This window comes from Prunus avium, chromosome 5 (assembly GCF_965620075.1).
Source record: "Prunus avium chromosome 5, drPruAviu1.hap1.1, whole genome shotgun sequence".
NCBI classification, from domain to species: Eukaryota; Viridiplantae; Streptophyta; class Magnoliopsida; order Rosales; family Rosaceae; genus Prunus; species Prunus avium.
The window spans coordinates 27,281,556-27,298,658 of NC_142288.1; the positions used below are offsets into that span (position 1 = coordinate 27,281,556).

General features: G+C 40.9%; 5 protein-coding genes across 5 annotated transcripts; 1 reads left to right on the forward strand and 4 right to left on the reverse strand.

Annotated features, from left to right (window-relative positions):
* Positions 1–78: 78 nt before the first annotated feature.
* On the reverse strand, positions 79–3,889 carry QKY (C2 calcium/lipid-binding plant phosphoribosyltransferase family protein). The gene has a single exon (XM_088253386.1). The coding sequence runs from the start codon at positions 3,700–3,702 to the stop codon at positions 514–516; it is 3,189 nt and encodes a 1,062-aa protein (XP_088109512.1). The 5' UTR covers positions 3,703–3,889; the 3' UTR covers positions 79–513.
* A 1,270-nt stretch (positions 3,890–5,159) lies between these two features.
* LOC110752109 (uncharacterized) lies at positions 5,160–6,450 on the reverse strand. Its single transcript, XM_021952709.2, has 2 exons — positions 6,094–6,450; positions 5,160–5,864 (listed from the first exon to the last, which is right to left on the reverse strand). Exons 1-2 carry the CDS (start codon positions 6,236–6,238, stop codon positions 5,293–5,295), a joined length of 717 nt encoding a protein of 238 aa, XP_021808401.2. The 5' UTR covers positions 6,239–6,450; the 3' UTR covers positions 5,160–5,292.
* A 1,183-nt stretch (positions 6,451–7,633) lies between these two features.
* Positions 7,634–8,992, reverse strand: LOC110752100 (uncharacterized). The gene is made up of 2 exons (XM_021952696.2): positions 8,622–8,992; positions 7,634–8,404 (listed from the first exon to the last, which is right to left on the reverse strand). Exons 1-2 carry the CDS (start codon positions 8,758–8,760, stop codon positions 7,818–7,820), a joined length of 726 nt encoding a protein of 241 aa, XP_021808388.1. The 5' UTR covers positions 8,761–8,992; the 3' UTR covers positions 7,634–7,817.
* Positions 8,993–9,668: 676 nt separating this feature from the next.
* LOC110752099 (pectate lyase-like) lies at positions 9,669–11,882 on the forward strand. Its single transcript, XM_021952695.2, has 4 exons — positions 9,669–10,118; positions 10,249–10,903; positions 11,005–11,247; positions 11,386–11,882. Exons 1-4 carry the CDS (start codon positions 9,913–9,915, stop codon positions 11,602–11,604), a joined length of 1,323 nt encoding a protein of 440 aa, XP_021808387.2. The 5' UTR covers positions 9,669–9,912; the 3' UTR covers positions 11,605–11,882.
* Positions 11,883–12,057: 175 nt separating this feature from the next.
* Positions 12,058–16,854, reverse strand: LOC110752097 (isochorismate synthase 2, chloroplastic). The gene is made up of 14 exons (XM_021952694.2): positions 16,435–16,854; positions 14,974–15,218; positions 14,707–14,824; positions 14,490–14,606; positions 14,257–14,400; positions 14,061–14,135; positions 13,908–13,976; positions 13,683–13,801; positions 13,527–13,584; positions 13,263–13,373; positions 12,941–13,025; positions 12,706–12,803; positions 12,453–12,545; positions 12,058–12,354 (listed from the first exon to the last, which is right to left on the reverse strand). Exons 1-14 carry the CDS (start codon positions 16,771–16,773, stop codon positions 12,322–12,324), a joined length of 1,704 nt encoding a protein of 567 aa, XP_021808386.2. The 5' UTR covers positions 16,774–16,854; the 3' UTR covers positions 12,058–12,321.
* Between the last annotated feature and the right edge of the window lie 249 nt (positions 16,855–17,103).

Below are 17,103 nucleotides of genomic sequence, written 5' to 3' on the forward strand. Positions count from 1 at the left end.
TACTATCCAATACGCATTGGACAAGCTGGTGTACTCGAAACAAACACATGATGAGGAGGAGAGAGTTTAATTAACAAATATAGAAACAAACACATGATGAAATATGTGAAAGCAATTTTATACGTTAGAAAGCAATTTCAGTGTTCATACTTTTCCGCGACATCATTACAGAAAGCTCTGCACTGCCATCCAAATGTTATTTTCAAGTCTACCAACACTCATTTTTTCTTCCCCCTACCCATTGCCTTTCTCTTATATCAAGGTTTCAATAGTCAGTAAATCAATTCAACAAACCACAAAAAACAGAACATGATGACAACTTGCCACTTTCCCCACTCACTTTTTCACTCTTTATTTTGAAGGACCTCTTTTTCAACTTAACACAGTTGTTTTCATCGCAATTTCAAATTTTTGTCACCCTCTGATTAATTTAGCACCTAAGTAACAAAATGTTGCCATACATATATATATATATATATATTATATCTACTACTCTTCCTTCCAGCTTTCCCTCTACATTAACCGGTCCGACAAGCTTGGCAGCCTCCGGAAGAAGTTCAGGCTAGCCGGCGGCATGTGCTCTCGGAACATGGGGTGGCGCAGATAGTAAAATCCCAAGGCCACAGCAACCATTTTTGGTGGCACTGCATACAAAACCACAGTGATAGCTAGACACACTCCAATGAACAGTTTTGTGGCTCTTGGGTCTCTCCAGCTCACCAAGGCTTGGGCCCGCTCTCCCTGTGTCGCAAAATCACCTAAAACTGTTTGGACCCGGGCTGCCAACATCCGTAACCGATCATACCGAACCCGGATGACATCAGGTGGCCTTGAGCTTGGGATTGTATCAAACTCCTCATCAAGTTCATCCGGATCAACCGTATCCGCTTGAGAGAGCCGGATATCCATCCCGGCTGGGATCTTGGGCCTGAACCGGTAATACCAAACACCAATTAAGAACACGTATAGAAACCCGGTTGGGACAATCAAATCCGGGTACCAAACAAGAACCAAATACAACACATGGACCAAAACCGTGGTAACCGGGTTTCTCCATCTTCTAATATCATCAGACCATTTTGCCAACCCGACCAACCATGCAAGCACAGCCACAATCCGAAACCAATTCGCTTTGCTTTTTCTCATGCTCCATGAATGCGAATCCGCATCCAACATGTATCGCACCACCTCGGACCCCAAAGGCGGCTCTGAGCGCGCGAGCCACGCTGACACCATGCGAGTGGCGGCACCGCGCAATGCCTCCTGTTGAGCCACCCCAAGGGGGCGGAGATAGTGCATTCTAGGAAGCAATGGCTGTCCGTACACCGCGCACGTCTCGGGCAGCAACGAGGGGCAGGCAAACCGAACCGCCAACTCGATTTCACCCATTTTCTTCAACCCAGTTCTCAACAGCACCAGCAGCGGGTATGAGTTCGTATACACCTTGTTGCTCTCCAGCGTAGATATACGTATTCGTATTTTGCCTATACGGCAATCTGGTTTGTCCTCCCCCACGGCAGCAAACATGCGCCAGTTGTCAAACACTCCTATGGTGAGGACGGTGCAGGGGTCATAGACCTGCCACGTGTACTGCTCGTTCCAGCGCGGGTCAAAGCTATCAGTGATGGTCCGAGTCCGGACCCACTTTTTCCCGTACTTGGCCACACAGTAAGCGTCCGTGGAGCCTTTCCCACCTGATTTGGCTTTCATGGGAAGCAAGCCGCGAGCGCCGAGAATCCCCAGCTCCAAAATGCCTACAGCCGGCTTCCACAGCTGCTTAGCTGTAGGCCGAAAGTCGCTGCATACGTGCGCCGCTTCGTCCAGCACGTGATACCCTCCCTCCAAGCAGAGCCGTAGATGGATTCTGCCGCAGTAGGGCTCGCTCCTGCGGCACTCCAGCCCGCTTCCTTGGCACTCCAGCCCGAACCACTTGGACGCCACGTAGCGCTCGTCGATGCGCTGCTCGATCGAGCTCACCGGAATTATGACGTGGCCGAGGAGCGCGGCGTCCTTATTGGTGCGGTCCTCGACGAGTAAGATCAACGAGTCCTCGAGAGGCTCCCCTGCGACGAAGATGAGGTCCTCGTTCCAGTGAAACGACGCGCTGTGATTGTTCATGCACCCGCGCCTGGTTCTAGCTGATTGTGGCCCCAGCTGAGCTTTGACTCGGATCTCGGGAGCCGTTAATGGAGGCAAATTCGATGGAATGTGAAGGTCCTGAGCTTCCATAATCGTCAATCTCAGATACCAGAGCTTCGGCGATTGGTAAACTTTGGAACGCGTGTGAGCCACAAATGGCGCGTCGGAGCTCCACGCTTCCGGGAAGGCATCGTCGGCTTGGGTCCCGATCCAAACAGAGAGCTGGATTTCCCCGGTGATTCGGCCGGAGTTCTGATCTCCGTCTAGAAGGCACCATTGCGGAGCCAAGGGACTGTCCGGAGGGTCTCGAACCAGCACGTCGGCGAGGTTGAAGCGAATGCCGCCTAAGAACTTGTCGGACGGCGAGTCAAGAATGACGATTTCTAGGTCCGAGCTCACCGAGTCAGGCCGGTTGTGTGCGAGGGCGAACACCTGGTTCCACTCGGGTGAGTCCGTCGGCTCGCCGGGCCTGTGAAGCGCCGCCTTCGACCTCACCATGTGGGTCGATGTACGGACCCTCACGTAGGGGCTCCCGTTCGGAGCCAGGCCTCGAGCCTTGACGATTCTGATGAACAAATACTGCATCGGCTCGACGAGATCGCGGGGGTGGATTCTCTCCGTCTCCTGCCCCGCGAACTTCTTGGAAATCACCTTCGGCGAGAAGTCTCCGTTAGGCTTCCTTAGGATTCTCACTCTCTCAGTACACATCCCTCTGTGAGTCTCCATTTTTCTCACCTCCGGTTGAAACTCAGCCTCCGGCTGATGCTGATGATGACTCGACATATCGTGCACCGCCTGTTCAGAATGTACATGAACCACCGGCGGCGGCGACTCCTCGACGACCACAACCGGCGGCGAGTACGAGCTTTCGTGACTTCTGTTCGCAAGCGGAAATCCAGGGACCTCGAAGACCCTACCTTCCTCGACCACCACAACCCCCGGACGCGGAGATCTCGGCTTCTCCGAGGGCGGATCCTCCTGAGGCGGGGGAGGCGGCGATTCCTCAACTAACTCATCGTAGTAATAAATCCTCAGTCCAATCTCGCCTTTGATCCAGCTGAACACGCTTTTCTTCTCCAGCTGGAAATATACCAACCCCTCGTCTCCGCGCCTGGAAAACTGGGTGCCGTAGAGCTTGACCCTGCCGAGGAAGTGGTTTTTACGGGCGGTGCCACTGGAGTTGCCGAAACGCTTGTCGTTGAGGACCTCGATCTCGAGCTCCTCATACTCCATGTGGTCGGGGTCGGAGACGACGAACTCGAGGGCCTCATTCCAGGCGGGGTTGAGGGACTTGTACTTGGTGGAGGTGCGCTTGCGCTGGCCGTCGAAGTCGGCGACGACGTAGGGGCTGGAGCTGCCCTGGCCATCCTTGGGCAGAAGGTCCCGCGCGTCGACGACTTCGATGATCAGCTTCCTGACTGTCCTCGGCGGCTGCGGTGGTTCTGAAGGTTGTGGCTGGGGCTGGGGCTGGGGCTGGGGTTGGGGTTGGGATTGGGATTGTGGCGGTGGCTGTTGTTGTGGCGGTGACTGTTGTTGGGGTGGAAGTTGGAACGAAACCGTCATGGTCTCATATTTCTGATGGGAGTGTGAGTGAGTTTTGGTTTTGGTTTTGGTTAGGGACAAAAACAGTTGGTAAATTGGGCGTTGATAGCGGGAGAGAGAAGAAATGGGAATGGGAATGGGAAGGGGGATGTGCGGGTTTTGGGTTTTGCTTTTGAGCTGTGCGCTTTTTTGAATTCGTGTATTGCTTGCTTGCTGGGTTGCATTGCATCATATCATATCATATGCCTAAGTGCATAAGTGCATAAGTGCATGGCATGGTGCTTGATTACCATGCTAATCATTTTGTTTTTATTATTGATAATATATTTGTATGTATTTTTTTGGGTTAAAACTTAAAAGAGTTTGTTGAGAAGGAAGAGATTAGATTCCATTCTCACTCCTGAAGGTTTTCGATTCACTTTTGGGCTTGTAAATTATAATTCACACATTCCTCTTTCTTTTCCTTTAATTTTTACTTTTTCATAATGAATTTGATTATGCTTTGTTTAAGAAGAGGCATGTCAAATATTGTGATGGGGTGATAGCATTAGATGTCGATGATGATAGAGAAAGAAGAGAATGAGAGATAAGTTGTAGTGGATGGATGGATGGATGGATGGATGGATGGAAGAAGTGCATGGCCCTCCCCTTTTTGTGAAAAGCAATCACATTTTGAATAAAGGTTTGGGTGACAAAGCATATCATCCCCCCTTTTTATTTTCATATTGGGTTCTCTTCTATATATTCTCCTCTCCTCTATCTCTTTATGTCCCCTTGTCAAACAAAATCATCAAAATATTCCAAGTCCAGAGCATACACATATTATCCTCTTTTCAACCACCATATGGCCAACTCAGCTCTGTTCAAAAAGCACCTAAACTAGTAAAAGTGATTTTTCAGATATAATTGTGGATTTATATTGCTTTAATTTCTTTCATATATATAATTGCAACGGATTAAACAAACTTCAGATATTTTCTTTTTAGGGGATAGCATTATTTTGCTATTTTCGATCAATAACACTATAACATACGTAATAACACTTCCAAGTGACATAACATCACTGGCCGGATATAGCAAAACAATTGCAACTGAGTTTTTCTTCTCATCTATAAGTGGATATTGAGTCACAACTTTTTGGCAATTGGCACGCATCTCGAAGAAGCTTCTCCAAGCCGCATCAGATGGAGAAAGTGATGTTGTGGTGGTGTGGCTTTTTGTTGTCAATTGCTGGGTTGCTCAACGAATCTGATCCTGCTTCCCTACATATATAATAAAGTTATTTTTGAATTGATGCCCTTCTGTTTTGAGCATATTTGGGCTCTCTGCTCGTGATCTGTGGATGAGATTGTGTGATTGATGCTCAAGCCTCAGAATATTAGCAAACATACAAACATGCCCTTACCCAAGGAGGCTCCCTGCTTTTTACTTCTTCACATGTCCACAAAATAGATTCTCTATACATATGCAGTCGATCATCATGTTTAATTTTTCAGACATTTTCATTTTCATTAATATTAAGAGGAATGGGTTGTGAATATGTACACATTAGCTTAAGTAAACATAATATCCATAATCCATGGCTAGCCAGCCTTAATTCATACTTAATTCTCACTCTCCTCCTCCTGATTGGAACGTCTGATGACAAACTAGCATCCCTAATGAAAATGCTACAAGGGCGGCGGTCGCGGCGGTTAAAACCATCCTTTTCTTTTTGCTCAGCATCTCCATTGCCATCCTTAAAACCCCATCTTCATGCTCATCCCATTTCCATATATTTTCCAGAGAGAACAATACATGGCCATTTCCTAATAATATGTTTGAGTAGCGTCCATCATTTTCAGGTCTTAATAATAAGCCTAGGACATTTGTATTCTCTGTTGCTCCTACCTTTGGTATAATGATATAGAGCGTCTCACCCTCCAATTTTGCGGTGATCATATTGGCATCTGAGTTTGGTGGAATGGTGAATTTCTCCTCAAAATACTCAAATTCATTCTTAATCTCCACAAAATACATTTCATCCTCAGAAGACTGATCAGATTCACTCTCCTCCTCATCAAAAGACTCAAGTTCATCCGAAGACCCAGATTCATTCTCCTTATTCACTTGCCTTTCTCCGCTGATTGTTACATGGCCAGCTGAATCATTAACCTCAACCTTCACCTCCCCCTTTTTGAAATCTAAGAGACAATTGTATAATTATAAGATAAACAAATCTCATTAATAATATAATGCATCTGGTTATATTATTAATTAGTTCATACGTACATACAATTAATTATCATGTGATTGTAACACCACCGTGACGTAGAAAAAAGTATGCATATATGCATTGTGTTTTTTCTTTGAAGAAATGAAACAACAATAAAGTATTGGAAAAATAGATATGCTTAAGTAGATATGAAGTACTTGGAAGTTGAAGGAGGAGATAATGGCCTTTGGAGTCCTCCATCCACTCTGAGAAAGGTACAACCTTTCGGCGGAAACCTAGTGTTGACGTCGACGACGATGATCTCTCTCCCATCCCTCTTGTAGATCCTCTAACATCTGCCATCAACGATCCACTAATACAAACAGATCAAACCTTAAATGTAATAACAAAATTAACCCATATTTGAAAAGATGATCATGTTTTAATTGTTTGATCCAATTTGTGGTGAACCCATTGATTGATTGTATATATAGAAGTAGCTAGACATAATCGATTTAGGAAGCTGCATGCAGGGTCAATCTTAATTTCCCCTGCATGCCAAGTTTGGGGTTGCTTGCTGGCTTATTTGGGTTTTCATGGTGGAAAAAGGACAATATTATTCCTTGCTTTCCTTGTGCCCAAACTCCCAATTAATTATTAATAAACTATACCTCTCTTTCTATCAAGGCCTATAATTAATATAACCTTAAAATACCAATTAACTAGATGGAGCCCACACAGTATATGTGTGCGATGAGTTAAGAATGGTGATTATGTGAAACAAGTTATTTCCTCTAATTATTTGCACCATATTTCTTGCTAACACATACATATATATATATATATATATATATATATATATATATATATATATATATATATATATATATATATATATATATATATATATATATATATATATACAGTTATTCTCTTATTCGGATGTCCGCACGTTATTATCGTGCGGATCCTATTGTAAACAGGCAGGAAAACAGAGAGGGGTAGTACAAAATACACTGCGTCCGCACGATAATAACGTCCGGATGTCCGCATAAGAGAATTTATGTATATATATATATATGTATATATGTATATATATATATGTATATATCCCTTCCATTGAGTTCCCTCAAATAAAGTTATTTGAGGGACATCATTTAGGGTACCTTACGATTCTTTTTTTAACAATCCAAATCATCTATTTTTTAGGTCTTCATTCAGAGACCATCCTTGCAAAAAACTAGACAAATCGGAAACCGTTTAGACATCTAATTTTGTTCTCCAAAATCAATGAATACGGTGCTTTTAAAAAATAATAAAATTTCAATAATTTAATTGAGTAGTCAAATGATATAGGGACACTCTTTAAGGTCCCCTACAATTTTTTTTTCAACGATCCAAACCAACTATTTTTAAAGTCCAAATTTATAGACCATCCTTGCAAAAAATTAGACAAGTCAGAAACCGTTTCGACATCCAATTGTGTCCTACAAAATCAATGAATACTGTGCTTCAAGAAAGTACTATAATTTCAATAACTCAATTGAGTGGTCAAATGATATTGGATTCAAGTGATTTTTTGTAGAGATGATCTTTGAATGATTATATAAAAAATAGACAGTTTGGATTAGTAAAATACAATGCGAAGTAGGCACTATAAGGGTGTCCCTAAAATAAACTTATTTATGGAATCCATCAACGGAAACTCTCTGTATATTTATTGCTCTTTGAGTAGAGTTTTATGTATAGATGTTATGAATGATTTAAACAGGTTAGAAATTTAGTTTAAGAGGAGAAGGTTACAAGGATACATCTCATTCATTGAAATGTTCTTATTTATAAACAACAGATGACAGAGAATTAAAGTAAACCAAGTGAAACTTAACAGTTAATTAATGTACACAGATTAATTAATTAAAGAGAGCTAGCTCTCTAGATAATCTTAATTCTCATTCCCTGCTGATTGGAACGTCTGACGAGAAACCAGCATCCCTAGTGAAAATGCCACCGCGGCTGTTATAACAATCCCTTTATTTTTTCTCAACATCTCCATTGCAGTCTTCAAAATCCCATCTTCATGCTCATCCCATTTCCTTATATTCTCCAGAGAAAAGAATATGCGGTCATTATTATTTCCTGATAATTTTTTTGAGGCTCCATCATCTTTGTTCGAGTGCTGTCCATCATTTTTCGGTCTTGTTAAGTGTATGTTTTCTGCTGCAGCGCCTTCCACATTTTTGTTCTCTGACTTAGCTGGTTCTGTGGCAGCGGTTTCTTCGACATTTTGGTTTTCTATTTCAGGTTCCGCTTCTTTCTTTTCTTCTACAACTGCTGCTACCTTTGGCACAGTGACATAGAGAATCTCACCATCAAATTTTCCGGTGATCTTATCGACATCTGAGTTTGGTGGGATGGTAAAGTTCTGCTCAAAATACTCAGATTTCTTCTCATTGACTTGCCTATGTCCGCTGACTGTTATATGGCCAGCTGAGATATTCACCACAAGCTTCACCTCCTCCTTTTTAAAATCTAAGACACAATTTTATAAATAATTAAACACAATAACGAAGAATTAATATTTCTATCTATTTGTGTGACTATAACACACTGCGTGACTAAGTTCATTTGAAATTTCTATGTGCGTAAAAAAGAGCATGCACATGCATTATGTTTTTCTTAAGGAATTGGAACATTATAGGGAATAGAGAAAGAAAATTAATATTAGATGCTCATCTCATGAAGTTACCTGGAAGATCAACAAGAAGATAATGGCCATTGGAGTCCTCTGTCCAACCTGAGGAAGGCAAAATCTTTTCGTGCAAGCGTGTCGATGATGACGATCTCTCTCCCATCCCTCTTGTTGATGATCCTCTGACTTGTGCCATCAGTTAATTATCAACTAAGAATACAAACTGGACCTTAATTATAATAGCAAATTTAAGCGCTTGCTTTGTGTGCGAATTAATTACAATAAAATGATAGAATGCTGTGTGGTGAATGATATATAGATGCAAAAGCTCTGATTGATCATATATATAGGAGTAGCAATGGCTTGGTGCAGGGTTATGTAGTCAAATAACAAACAGGTTTCCTTGTGGGAAAACGATATATGCATTCTGGATCATCTTATTCCAAACTTAATTCGCCTGCATATGCAAAATGTTGTTGTGGTTGGATTGGACTGCATGTCAAGTTTTGGGTGGTGGCTCATTTGGTTTCCAACAGGTGGAAAAAGGACACTATTCCTTGCTTTCCTTGTGTCCAAACTAACCTCTCTCTGTCTTTGCGGCGGCGGTCTCTATAATTTTATTAGATTACGGCCTATATTATATTCATATATGCTTAATTGCATGGTATGAACATATATATATATATACACACACATTTTAATTTTCAATTAAATTACTTGTACCACGTTCATTGATAATAACAGTATCGACCGCATTAGTAAGTAATGTGATCAACGATGCAATGTCACATTACTCTTTAAAGTAGTTCTTTTTATATGGAATATTTACAAATGATTTTATCGTTTTAGAGATCACTTTTTTTTAGGATGTTGACTAATGGTAAGAATCAAGAGGAATGGTCAAGAGAGATTGTAGAAATTCATAAGGGAAGGGAAAAGGAAAATCCAATAAAGAAAATCCAAAGTGAGCAAAGAAGGCAAATAGGAATTTCGACCGTTGGAAGGGAAAGGGGCTCCCCTCTCTTCCCTCCCCACGTCCCGTTCTCATCTATTTGCTTCATTTAGATTTCTTCGTTGTGCATATATAACCAAACTCCCCCATTGCAGTTCTAAATCTTTTAATTAATTCCCTTAAAAAAAAAAAAACAAATCAATTAACCATGGAAACTGCCCTGCCCTGCCCTGCAAATTAAAGCCATTACTTCAACCCAAGCAGTCTGGTAGGTCCAGTTTCACACCCATATATAGGGCTCAACGTTTGCTACATTAGACATCGGTATAAGAAAAATAAACCCAACAAAACAAAAAAGCAGGAAAACAAGGAAAGGTGAAAAAAAAAATTGAGAGGATGGCAATGGAAGCTGAGAAGCTAAATGTTGTGATTTTATGTGTTTTTGTAATTGCAATAACAATCCCAACAACAGTGAGGGCAAACATTGCGGATTTTGATGAGCATTGGCAGCAGAGAGCCGCAGAAGCCAAGAAGGCCGCCCATGAAGCCTACCATGATGATCCTATAGCAGTCACCGAGCATTTCAACAAGCAAGTCCTTGAGTAAGTTCCTAGTCACACAAGACACCAGAAATTTAAACACATTTTGATTTCTTGAACATTGATTTTTGTTGTTGTTTTGGGTTTTGAAAATGTTGATCATCATTTACAAGCTTTTATTTAATGCAAGCAGCACCTTCGATTATGCAAACAACACAAGAAGGAACTTGAACCAGAAGTACAAGGGTCCATGCATGGCTACAAACCCTATCGATCGTTGTTGGCGATGCGATCCAAACTGGGAAAAAAATCGCAAGAGGCTAGCCGATTGTGCCCTTGGCTTTGGGCGCAAGGCAACTGGAGGGAAACTTGGACCAATATATGTGGTCACAGATAACACCGACCCTGACCTAGTGAACCCGAAACCCGGGACACTCCGCCACGCCGTGATTCAAAATGGGCCACTTTGGATCATATTTGCTCGGGACATGAGGATAAAGCTGACTGAAGAGCTTCTGGTGGCCAGTGACAAGACCATTGATGCACGAGGTGCTAACGTGCACATCCTTGACGGCGCCCAAATTTCATTGCAGTTTGTGAAGAATGTGATCATCAGCAACCTCCACATCCATAACAACAAGCCTGGAAATGGCGGCCTGATTAGGGACTCTATCAATCACTTTGGACAGCGCACGCGTAGCGACGGAGATGGAATATCCATGTATGGAGCCACAAACGTTTGGATAGACCATCTCTCTTTGTCAAATTGCGCAGATGGGCTCATTGATGCCATCCAAGGCTCTACGGCCATCACCATATCCAACTGTCACCTCACCAATCATAATGATGTAAATATCCATCTGTTGCTGCATTTTACAAAACTAACCCCATTTGTGAAATCATGCGTGCTACTGATTATATATATTGTGGTTCTAAATTCTTGGTGCAGGTGATGTTGTTTGGTTCAAGTGATAGCAACTCTCAGGATCAAGTGATGCAGATAACTCTGGCTTTCAACCATTTCGGGAAGGGGTTGGTTCAGCGGATGCCAAGGTGCCGGTGGGGATTTTTCCATGTCGTCAACAACGACTACACTCATTGGCTTATGTATGCCATTGGTGGCAGCCAACACCCTACCATAATTAGCCAAGGCAACCGGTTCATTGCTCCGTCGAACCAAGCGACTAAAGAGGTACATACACTATTGTTAGCACAAGCACAAACTGGTCTCTAAACCAAATTTCTTTTATATCTAATCACATATCCAAAAACCAAGTCGCAGGACTTGTTCCTTGAACTAATTTTGAATGCTGTTCATGTTGTTACGTAGGTGACTCATAGGAACAATGCACAAGAGAGCGAGTGGAGATCATGGAATTGGAGATCAGAGAATGATCTTATGATGAACGGAGCATTCTTTGTTCAATCTGGAAGCCCCATTAGGAATCTCCCAAAGGCAGATATGATCCAGGCAAAACCTGGGTCATTTGTGACCAGGCTCACGCGCTTTGCCGGTCCTCTTAAATGCATTAAAAATAAGCCATGTTAATGTGTATGTGGGAATAAACAAAAAATGAAATTTGTATATAAATGTATGAAGCTCAAACTGAACCCTGTTCAGAAAAAACAGAGGTTGTAGCAGTAGACAGTGAAGAGTCACACTGTCTTCTTATTGCTTTTGTAGTTTCAATTATAGGGGGATCTGACAGTTTGGGGAAGAAGGGAAAAATAAAGGCTAGAATTGGGAAAAATAATGCAATTGATATAATTTCTGATTTCATCGGTTGATTTAATTTGTTCTTTCTGGTAAAGATATGTACTTTGATATGTTCTGCAATTCGACCTTTTCATTCATGGTGAAGAAATGGTTTGAACTTACGAATCGTGTGGCAGCAACATGTTCTTAGGATTTACTCACGCTATTGTTACGATTCGTGCTTTCGTGGTTTTTATTTACACAAAGCCTACTTTCTGGTTTCAAGTCATCATCACGCCAAGCCAATTTCTGAGCAAAAGAAATATGATTTAATGGAAAAGCATATTGTTGTCCCAGTCAAAGCAGATGAACAATCTAGGCATGTCCAACTCATTGGTATTTGTTTTTCAAATTTATTTTTACATATAAAATCTCTTTCATGTTGTCATTGGGAAAATCATCCCAAGAAACAATCAAGAAAGAATAATAGTCATCGAAGAATTCTGGCTAACAACTTCAGAACCACTGACCTTTTCGCTTGATAGTCCTTGCAACATCAGCTTTTAATCTCTACGGGACTTCAAGTTTAAGAAACTTGGTGAACTACATCATTGATCAAAACATATAAAAGTTTATTGAAGCACCTATTCTCATGCAGAATGATTAGTTTTACGCAATGCAACTTGAGTCTAAACACACACCTGAGAAATCTTGAGTTCCAGTTCATCCCATTCTAATGATGCATTACTTCCTTCCACAACCCCTGTTCCAGCAAAAATTATTGCGCCAAGACCCTAGAATCCAAAAGGGTCAGCGCTACGAATTCTGCATGCTAATGAAGACATGCCTATTGTGTATGACATTTTCAGTCTAATATGCATGATACATCAATTTTTTTGACAAAAACTTCATTTTTATAAAAGTGTAGCAGACAAAAGAATTTACTTGGCGTACCTTTTCCACCAGTGCTGATCTAATGCCAACGGCAAACTCACTCTCTCCTCCTCCAAACCAACCAACTGGCCCAGCATACATCCCTCGGTCAAATACTTCTGCACAAAGTTATGAATATAAAGAATCTGAGTCTTCAGGAAAAAGTTCTCCCTCGACCAAACCAGCTAGATGAACTGAGTGTATAAAGCCAAAGACAAAGAAATAGTAGAATTCTTTTTATTGATATATGATGCACCTGTTTCAGCAATTAAAACCCGTGCCTCCTCTGTTGGAAATCCACAAACTGCTGGAGTTGGATGAAGAGATGACAATATGTCAAACTGAAAGGGAAGCAGATAGCTAGTTAAACTTCAAATTCAACGAGTATGGGGGGAAATCAAGCATATTGTCGAGAAATTTAACAATGTATATTGGACACTGAAGAAAACTCTGATCAGCTCAGGAGAATAAACAAGTGGGGTGCAGAACCAGCAGATTTAATCTGAATACAAAAATCCAGATTATATGAGCTTGAAAGGAAACTTTATGATTTTATGCAGAAAAATGCAAATATTTACCTCATCCTCTTCACTTCTTAACCAGCCAGCCAATTTGGCATATAAATGTTGGACTCTAGGGAGCTTACGGATTGCTTTCTTTGGTTCAACTAGGACACTGTTACATACATTCTGCAAAACAATAATGGTATATGTCCTTGTTGAGTCTAAACCAGTTTCATGTTAATTTCAGGCAATAAATTTCAACATTTGGACCGATTTATTTCCCATAAAACAAAATCATCAATAATTTTCAGACATAAAAGCACCAAAAAGTAAACTGACCTCTAGTTTTCTTCTTATGCTTTCTCGTACAATAGTAAACTCAAGGTCGTACTTGGGACTGCAAAACAAATGTTATTGGATAGTTGTGTGACTCCTAGCAGCACAGTGAAGTAGAATAACAGCATAACAAAGAGTTTAAAAAAGATTGAGTTAAACCTGGAAAGTAATTCAAGTTCTATTTGAAGATCTTCAGGCATCGATTCGCCTCTGGCTCTGGTTCCAGCCAGAGCATCACTAGTAATGCCAAGCCATTTTCTATGAAATAGTTGCTCTGGCTGTTCACAAAAGTAATCGAAATAAAAAATCAAACAATTTTCAAGGTGATCATAGAAGATAATATATTTTGTGATGAATGGAAGTTATACTTTTGAACACAATTACCGTGTTTCCAATGAATGCTGGTGCATTAGGTGGCTGAAGACAGAACTGATAAGCACTTTCACCTTCAACCTGAAGAAGTTTAGCTCAGATGTAGTAGTCATAACTTGTTATACAGAGAAAATCCACCAGTAATAGCTTGAGGAAAAAAAACACCTGTAAGCAAGCTAACCATGCTATGGGATCAATATCAGTTGCTGTTATTACTGTGCTGCTACGTGCGAGTACCACCTGAATTCCCAGAGTAAGATGATTCATTAACATGAGAAGGAGAAAGAGGAAGATGAAAAGGAGGTCCATCTCAATACTAAAACCAAGTTTGGCACACGGAAAATAAATTATTAAATAGTACCTTAATAAGGGCTGAGTTGCTTCTTATTTTCTGCAAAGCTCTATTAACAGCAAGATTCCAGTGTGTCTTACTCGGGATGTGATTATTGCTTAACATTGGTGTCCAAGGAACTTGTCTTCGTTGCTTTAAAACAACAGAAGATATCTGCATCATCAAGAATTGATGTAAACATAAAACATGAATATCTTCAACAAATACCAAACAAGCAGATTTAACTCAATCCTAATTTGAACCTGGTTCAGTGTAGCTTTAAGTGCATCAATTGCACGTCCCAAATTCCATGAGAGGGCATTGTCCCAGGCAACAGTTGCTGCCAGCATTGAACCTTCTTCAAGCTCATCAAACTCAACCTGTCATTTGGTATCCAGCAGCAGATTGTATAAATACTTGAGAGAATTCAAACATGATTTATGGCTCGAACTAGTGCACGAAAGCAAATAATTGTTCTACCTGAGGGACCACAAAATAAAAGTAACCAAATGCCTCCCATTCAGATGATATGTTGGCTCTTGCATCAAAACGGATTGCCCCGTAAGTGCGAATAAGCGGACATTGTGTAGAGAGGAATCTTCAATCAAGAGATAACAAAATTAGACTTCAGTTTGTAAATTGGATTTCGAAAGAAAAAACAGTAGTTTTTACAAAATTAAGATATACATAGGTTAAATGGAATCACACTGAACTTGTTCCAATATCGAATATTGTTTGTTCTTTTACCTCTTTAAGGACTTCCAATGCCTGTATGAGAAAGGATGCAGATCCTGAAAGAAAACTGCAGACCCCACACCAGCAACGCTGACCAAGTTGTGTTTCAATTGAATCTGGTCATTCCCATTGGTGCAATCAATGGAAAGATCAGAAGAATTACCGGTTTGGCCCCTACCGGAGAAATAGCAGCGGGGAAGGAATTGGTGTTGCGCATATAGCCAATCAATGGCTTCAATTTGCTGCTGGATTGGCACCTTCAAACACAATGCTGGTTATATTAGCACTATACATAAGCAAGTAGTCTCTCCACCACTGTTGACTTGTTCTGCCTATACATTGAGAAATGCTAAGGCCTCTCGCCTGGCATTTGTAGCTGGAATCCAGAACTTTATTGTCCTCTTTTAACAAGTTTACTTATCTTTTTATTAATTTCAGAATTCCATATATCTTAACGATCAGAGCAAACTTCTCTTCTTATAATTTGGGCATGCATGTGCGCGTGTGCTTCTTTTAAAAATTAAAATATAAAAACAAAAGATACCAAGGCAAAATTAGTAAGTCAATTTTCATGTCATGTGCTACAGAAGACAGGATAAGGTATGTAAAGCACATGCTGATGAATGCCACCCATCCACGTGGCACAACCCCATTGCACTAAACATGAAACTTGTTTTGGCCTACTAGGTAATAAGGCATTCTTCAACCCATGAGGGGCTAAATCCAAATTTTCCCTCTCTAAAAAGTAACTATTTGGGTTTTGCTCGGACTCAAATTGTTTTTTCTCTCAACCCTCCGGACTCAAATTTTAAGTCCGCAATTTTATTAAATTGTTTAAGAATAGTTTAAGTCTAATTTTTTTTTTTAATGGATAACTTTTCTTCATTTAATCTTTTTAAATAACTTAATAATTTAATTTTTTGAACAATTTAACCTAAAAATCTACAAATATAATATTTTTGGTAGATTATTTGAGAAATGAGTAGGTATTTATAGAGTTTGAGGTGAGTTTTGGGGTTGGATCTAATTTAGATTAAGTTAAAATATTATTTTGATCTTTGAATTTAAATTTCAACTGTTGGATCTTTTTTTTTTTACCGTTAAAATAGCTTAGATTTAATATATATCGTTGATTTAAATTAATATTAGAATATTAAAAAATAATAATAATAACATCACTACATGACAAAGGCAGCATCTTCCACATGGTCTGTTGGCGGGCCACAGTTATGAAAGCTGGCACCAGGGCTGGTGATGCAGCAGATGGGCTCCACAAATCTTTTTCAAGTCCAGACAATACTTGGACTGTTATTTGGGTCCAAGTTTGAGTTTTTTCAAATTTTGACCCCTTTATAATATTGGGTTGGGCAATAATTTGAGATACTTTGGGTTGGAGATGGCCTAAGATGGCAGGGAACAGAAACAAGTAGAAGAATTGAGTTTGGACGGCATTGAGCATTTAACATGGCTTACCTGGAGACGTATAATTCCGGAGGTAGAAGAAGGTGGGTTTGCTTTCAATTCAGAAATGGCGGAGTTGAGCCTGTCGAGAGCCAAGGAAGGCGATGGAACTGCTGGAAATGAACGCGTTTCAATGGTACCTAAAGGGAGGTGAGTGTCTCCTTGGCAGCCATTCATGGAAAGCGAACACAAATGAGACCTCTGTTTGCAGGAAGAGGAGGAGGAGGACTTGTTAGTTAGACGGTGGTGAGAGAAATGAATGGATTGCCTCCTGGAAATTGTTATGCTGCATTTGGCTGCTTCTGGGTCAATGAAACATGCAAGGCAACCGGTTGCAGCAGAAGCGGCCATGAGATAGAGAAGAGAGAGCTTTGGTCTCAGGTGCCAAGAGTTGATGGAAGCTATGGCCTATTGCTCAGCTTTGTAGTGATATTTTTTTGACAACATGTGCGGAGGGAGACAGAGCTTGGTGGGTAAGGTGACACGTGTGACAGCATGTTCGCTGTCTAATCTTAGGACTTAAAAATGTCGGTATCTTCAAAATAATGAAAGAGCATTATTGAGTTGGACTCTGCCAGTGTGGTGCAACTTACCCAAATGACTGATGCTCTCAACTCTCATCCTCTTGCTGGGGTGATCTCTAAATTGTCGAGAGCTCATGAATAGGGGTAGCCCCGACTG

Coding starts and splice junctions, on each gene's coding strand:
- QKY (XM_088253386.1), bottom strand. CDS start 3,702: ATGACGGTTTCGTTCCAACTTCCACCCCAACAACAGTCACCGCCACAA.
- LOC110752109 (XM_021952709.2), bottom strand. CDS start 6,238: ATGGCAGATGTTAGAGGATCTACAAGAGGGATGGGAGAGAGATCATCG. Junction 5,865..6,093: donor TCTCCTCCTTCAACTTCCAA/GTACTTCATATC, acceptor ATTGTCTCTTAG/ATTTCAAAAAGGGGGAGGTG.
- LOC110752100 (XM_021952696.2), bottom strand. CDS start 8,760: ATGGCACAAGTCAGAGGATCATCAACAAGAGGGATGGGAGAGAGATCG. Junction 8,405..8,621: donor TCTTCTTGTTGATCTTCCAG/GTAACTTCATGA, acceptor ATTGTGTCTTAG/ATTTTAAAAAGGAGGAGGTG.
- LOC110752099 (XM_021952695.2), top strand. CDS start 9,913: ATGGCAATGGAAGCTGAGAAGCTAAATGTTGTGATTTTATGTGTTTTT. Junction 10,119..10,248: donor TTCAACAAGCAAGTCCTTGA/GTAAGTTCCTAG, acceptor TAATGCAAGCAG/CACCTTCGATTATGCAAACA. Junction 10,904..11,004: donor ACCTCACCAATCATAATGAT/GTAAATATCCAT, acceptor TTCTTGGTGCAG/GTGATGTTGTTTGGTTCAAG.
- LOC110752097 (XM_021952694.2), bottom strand. CDS start 16,773: ATGGCCGCTTCTGCTGCAACCGGTTGCCTTGCATGTTTCATTGACCCA. Junction 14,825..14,973: donor CATTGGAAGTCCTTAAAGAG/GTAAAAGAACAA, acceptor TCTTGATTGAAG/ATTCCTCTCTACACAATGTC. Junction 14,607..14,706: donor TTTATTTTGTGGTCCCTCAG/GTAGAACAATTA, acceptor ACCAAATGACAG/GTTGAGTTTGATGAGCTTGA.